General features: G+C 41.7%; 1 protein-coding gene across 1 annotated transcript in view; it reads left to right on the top strand.

The window, feature by feature from the left end:
- Window positions 1–6,126, top strand: part of SEL1L (sel-1 suppressor of lin-12-like (C. elegans)) — a 56,183-nt gene that overhangs the window by 37,501 nt on the left and 12,556 nt on the right. Inside the window, exons 9-10 of the mRNA XM_006884766.1 lie at window positions 1,419–1,500; window positions 1,979–2,133. Coding sequence (XP_006884828.1) covers window positions 1,419–1,500; window positions 1,979–2,133 — 237 coding nt within the window. The remainder of the gene's footprint in view (window positions 1–1,418; window positions 1,501–1,978; window positions 2,134–6,126) is intronic.

Genomic DNA, 6,126 nt, shown 5'->3' on the forward strand with positions numbered 1-6,126 from the left:
TTCCTGGCTACTGGTGCCAAGAGTGTTGACTGTGGAGCCAAGCAAACTAAAGCTGTGAACAGTCTCCATCTCTTCACCATCCATCCTGATGGTGCCAGTTGGTCCAGTGGTGAGAATCTTTGTCTTCTTGACAAATTGCATTCGGAAAGTCTGCTGTTAAGGACTTCTCCAGAGTAATGAAGAGCACCAGTATCAGTCTGGAGACTAGGCATGGTCTTTGCATTCACTTGCTATGCATCAGAAAGCTGGACAATGACTGGGATGACAGAAGGAGAATTGATGCCTTTGAGCTGTGGTGCTTGAGAAGAGTATTGGATATACTATGGACTGCCAGGAGAACAAACAGGTTCACCCTAGAGATGGTGAAACCAGGCTTCTCCTTGGAGGAAAGGATATTGAAGCTTCTTCTGACATACTTTGAACATGTTGTCTTAGAGAGGGACATCATGCTCGAGAGGGTGGAGGGACAGCTCAAGAGAGGAAGATTCTCAATGAGATGCATTGACTCAGTGACTGAGATAATAAGAGTAGGTGTGTCAGAGACAATAAGATTGGCTCAGGGTAGAACAGGGTTCAGAGCTGTTGTAAATAGGGTCGCTATGAGTCGCAGGCAACCCAGTGGCACATAACAACCACAAGAACCACCATTCTTAAGAACACCAGATGTTACCCATGTTACTAAATTGTAGAAACTCTCATGGTGCAGTGAAAGGTTGTGGAATTACTTGAGTTTAAAATAACCCGCGTTATTTTTCTCCCTGCCAGGGGAGATATCATAATCACAAAGGTGGTCTTCCCAGGTTTAGGCTTATCCATTGCATTTCCCCAAATGTGGGCAATCCTACAATTTCCCCTAATAGGGGAAACTTAACTGCATAATATGTGATAGTAGGGAAATGCATTCATGCTGTCTCCTCTGAAAAAATAAAAATGAAAGGGCTGTGCTTAAGGGCTCTCCTTGCCATCTTCTGCTCTTTTTGCTATTAGCTGTCTTCTCACTTATTCTGAAGTTACTTGTTGCTGGTGTTGTGGTTGTGTCTAGTATCCTCTTACCTTTGCATTTTTCTGAGTTGTTGTTTCTTCTTTGCTAAGGTGTTTAACCCATTTTTGTTCAAATTATGTTTAATACAAGATCACAGTCAGTTCAAAGTGAGAGCCTACGTAATGGAAAAAATGTGCCTGGTTCTTTTATAAAGTCCATGGCATCTGTTTTGGTTGCTCTAGGAATTCTACTGTTTTTCCCAACTTCGTATCTTGCTGAAGTTGCTAAATAAATTATGTAAACACGTAACCATTCTGGATTAATAAGATGTTAGGGTACTTGGGCAGCACAGTTTTGATCCTGGTTGGCTCTTTGCTAGAAGAATTCTGCTGAAGCATGTGACCTTGCTGTCTTCTCACCTGTGTTTGTTTTGCAGGGTTACCGATACTGGGCTGGGATTGGAGTCCTCCAAAGTTGTGAATCTGCTCTGACCCATTACCGCCTTGTGGCCAATCATGGTATCTAATTTTTCTCTTTTACCTTTATGACCAAAATTAGAGAACTCATTTAAGCCATGCAGGAGTGGCATCCACTTCCTAAACAACATGTCTCTGGAAACTATGAACTTTAGAAAGGCTTCAGGCATTTTGTTCATAGGGTCTCTGTGAGTTGTGCTTGACTTGACAGCAGTCAACAACAGCAAAAATTTTTATTGTACAGTGTAAACTATCTTGAATGTCCCTTTTTAAATAGAATTATCTTTGTGCTAATTAATTAAAGAGCAACTTCTTTTTCCCCCAGTCCTAATTTTGCTTTGACTGTTACTTAAATTTTTTTTGGAAGAAGCCTGATTGACTTTAACAGCTCTTTTGTAGCCTGCAGGAAACTCTTTAAAGTCTAAGTCTCACTGACAGTACTTTGTAGCTGGAATTGTGTTTCCTGTGAGATGTTCTTTCTGACTCTTCCTCATGTGGCGCCTTTGTTTCCCTGTTCCAGTTGCTAGTGATATCTCACTGACAGGAGGCTCAGTAGTACAGAGAATACGGCTGCCTGATGAGGTGGAGAATCCCGGCATGAACAGTGGAATGCTGGAGGAAGATCTGATTCAGTATTACCAGTTTCTGGCTGAGAAAGGGGACGTACAAGCACAGGTATGTGTTTATGTGTTTCAGCACCTGGAGGATGACTTACTGCCTTGTGTGTTTCAACCTCTGCAGGCAAGTACTTTTTTCCTTAAGAGTCCATTCTCATTGTTCTCAGTACTTATTACCTGTGTCTTAGAATCACCTGAAAAGCCTTTAAAGAAACACACAAAAGAATGCTGCTCTCAAGAGACTAGATCTGGATTGTGTATCACTGGCCTAGGCTTTGTTTTGTCATCAAGGTCAACAGGTGTCTGGGGTGCATCACCATTGACACCCAGTCCTTGAAGGAAGCAGCATTTGCACTGGCCGTGAAGGATCTACCGAGGACAGAAGCTGTGATTTTCTGTAAACAAGTAGTCTCTGCAACATTTGGAATTTCATCAGTTTCACATACTCTTTAAAGCTATTCATATTCATATTTTCTTTGTTTCTGTGAGATAATTTCTTCAGGGTTGTGGACAGATGTAGCCGCATTTCATGTAAATGAGATGATATGTCCAACAAGAGACCCAAGTTCACAATTCTTCCTGCTCTAGAGAGAAGCTGTGCTTGTTGGCGGGTGATGTGAGGTTGGCCCCAGCCCTTGCTGACCTGTGAATGACAAAACAAGCTGCTGAGTCCTGCTCGTCCCCATCATTTCAGCTGTGCTTAAGCCCACTGTTAAAGTCACTCTGCTAATCCATCTTATTGAGGGTCTTCCTCTCTTTGACCCTCTACTTTCTAAGCTTGATAGCCCCAAATATATGAGGCTGTCTCACCAGCCTTGTGCCCAAGGATCACGCCGTTCTCTGATTCCAGTATTCTACACCAGCACCACAATCCCAAGGCGAATTCTTCCTTCACTTGTCCTTACTCTTTTTCCAGCATTCATATGTATAAGAAATAATTGACAATACCAGGACTTGGGCCAGGTATACCTTAGTATTTAAAGTGACAACCTTGCTCTTTAACACTTTAAAAGGTGCTTGGCAACATATTTACCCAGTGCCTTGTGTCCTTTGGTTCCTAACTGCTGCTTCCATTGGTGTTGATTATGGATCCAAGTAAAATGAAATCCTTTACAACTTCAGACTCTTCTGTGTTTAACATGATTATTGTTTATTGGTCCAGTTGTGAGGATTTTCATTTCCTTCATGTTGAACAATGGATATTTTTTTTTATTATTACTAATTTTAATGAAAATTTAGACACTTTGGATTTCCATTCATTCACTGCTGCACTATTCTCCCTGCCCATCCTTCCCCACCCCAGTACACTCTTCTCATTGAAATGTAAAAGAAAAATTCTTTCATTGTTTTACAATCCCTCCCCCCAGGACCACTCCACTATGCAGCCTTCGCTCTGGACTCCTGTCATGACAAAAATACCTAATTACGTATCCCTTTTAAACAGTTTTCTCCCTCATCTGTTTCAATGCAGTATACATTATTTATCCCATCTTTCTCCGTCTCCCCTCAACCCCAGTGTCAGTCCTATTTTACAACAGTGGCACTATGCAGTATTTGTCCTTTTGTGGCTGAGATATTTCACTCAGCATAATGTCCTCCAGGGTCACCCATTTTGAATAATATTGCATGAGTTCCTTGTTTTTCAATGCTGTGTAGTATTCCATTGTGTGAATATACCACAGCTTCTCTATCCATTCGATTTTTGATGGGTACTTAGGTTGTTTCCAACTCCTTGCCATTGTGAACAAAGCCATGATAAACATGGGTGTGCATATATCTGCTTGGATGTCAGTTATGGTCTCTTTGGGGTATATTCCCAGTCGTGGAATTGCTGGGTCAAATGTTATCTCTGTTTGCAACTTTTTGAGAAAGCGCCACACCACCTTCCACAGTGGTTGCACCATTTTACACTTCCACCAACAGTGAATAAGGGTTCCAGTTTGTTCACAACCTCGCCAGCATTTGTTGCTTGCTGTTCTGTTAAATTTTGCTATTCTTACTGGGGTGAGATGATATCTCGTAGTTGATTTGATTTGCATCACTCTTAGAAGTAGGGATTTTGAACATTTCTTCATGTGCTTGTTGGCCATCTGAATGTCTTCTTTGGTGAAGTGTCTTTTCATATCCTGTGCCCTTTTTTACCTTTATCTTGTTGTGGTGCTCAAGTATTTTATAAATTCTATCTGATATGTCATTACCAAATACTTTTTCCCAGTCCGTGGCTTCCCTTTTTACCTTGTTGGAGAAGTTTTTGGATGTGCATAGGGATTTGATGATTAGAAGATGTCATTCATCTATTTTATCTTCTCCTGGTTGTAGATTGAACAATGGATATTTACAATTAAGGTTGCATAGTGGAATGTACTTGGGGCGGTGGGAGGGATGTGGGGGGATTGTGTACCAGGGAGGTTTTCTTTTACTTTTCAAAGAGAGGAGCGAACTTGGGGGTCGGGACCCGGGGCTGGGCGGGGAGAGAAGTGCAGCAATGAATGAATGGAAATCCAAAATCTTTCTAAATGTTCATTAAAATTATTAAAATAAAAAAAGAATCATTCATTTTGAGACTGAAAAATGGCACTGAAAGGTAGGTAAAAGTCTTATCTCAAAGATGTTACAATGAAATTGCCTTATTGAATATTTCATTTACATTATTGTTATTGTTAGATGCCATCAAGTCGAGTATAGCCCACAACAACCCTATGAACAACGAAAGTGAAACCTGTCCTGTCCTGGGCCGTCCTCCCATCTCTGACACACTCTGTCAGGACTCCTGGCTAAGGGCCTTCCTCTATCTCTCCTACTCTCCACCTTTCCAAGCATGTTGTCCCTCTCGAGGGAAACAAAGACCATAACGATTTTAATGTCTTAACTGTAAAGATTTTTTTAGATTAAATGTGATACTCTAATAAAATCATCACAATGTCATTAAATATTATTGAAGAGTACTTATTAATGTGGAAAGCTTATGTTAGTACAAGTGAAAGACCCAAATTAAAATCAGTATGTGGTAAAGTAAATCATTTTCTTTCTTTTACTAAATTGTGTGTATAAACAAGTACATAAATATTACATACATAGCTCACTGAATTACCAAAGAGCCCTTTTTCCTTCCTGCCAGATTTCTAATTCTGTAGAGTCAGGTGCATGGGGAAGGCCTGGCAGTGGCCTCGAGAGTTCAGTGGTGACAGGAAATCCCGGGGGTTCGCAGCTCTCCCTTCTGCAGTGAGAGCACTGGGCCCCCAGCAGTGGGCACTGTCTGTGCGGTTGCCATCAGTTGGGAGCCAATTCAGTAGCAAATAATGATCCCAAGAAGAAGAAGGGATTATCTTAGAGAGCACAGCACTCGCCTTGATGTGACTGAGAGGGCCGTGGTGACGTGCTTGGTCAGGAGGGGAATGGCAGCCTGAAGGTGGCAGCATCTCTCGGGCAGCTGGAATCCACCAGTGGCCCCCGGGGAGGAGGATGAGCAGTTCCTTCCGTGTTCTTAGCAGCCTCTGAAAACCAGCTAGAGGAGTAGCTGGCAGTTGGTGTCACTCAGTGAGTCTGAGATTTTTTGTTTGAATATGAATGAGCACCTTTCCCATTTCTTGGTCAGCACAGGGACATCTAAATCATCTGCGTGTATTTTGGAGCACTGGTGCCTTCGTGGTAAGGAGTTGTGCTCCTAACGCAAAGGCTCACAGTTCTAATCCCCCAGCTGCTCCACAGGGGAAGGATGGGCAGTCCCATCGCGTGCAGTTTACGGCTTCTGAAAACCCACTGGAGGGTCAGCTATAGGGTTCTGACCCGCTGGTCCACAACAACGTGTGTGTCTTGATAGGTGTTTTTCAAATCCACGAAACATTGTTTTGTGACATCTGTATTAATAATTTTTATATACTCACAAATTTTTCTTTCCATTGCCTTTTACTTCTTCTTACTACATCTTCAGTCTTTCTGCAATGTTTTTTTTTTCTCTTTGGCCCAAACAACTACTTTTAATATTTCCTTTAGAGCACACCCATTGGTAGTAAATACAGTTTTGATTGTCTGAAAATATATTTATTTATAT

This window comes from Elephantulus edwardii, unplaced genomic scaffold (genome assembly GCF_000299155.1).
Source record: "Elephantulus edwardii isolate Elephantulus edwardi_28Jun2011 unplaced genomic scaffold, EleEdw1.0 scaffold00037, whole genome shotgun sequence".
NCBI lineage: Eukaryota > Metazoa > Chordata > Mammalia > Macroscelidea > Macroscelididae > Elephantulus > Elephantulus edwardii.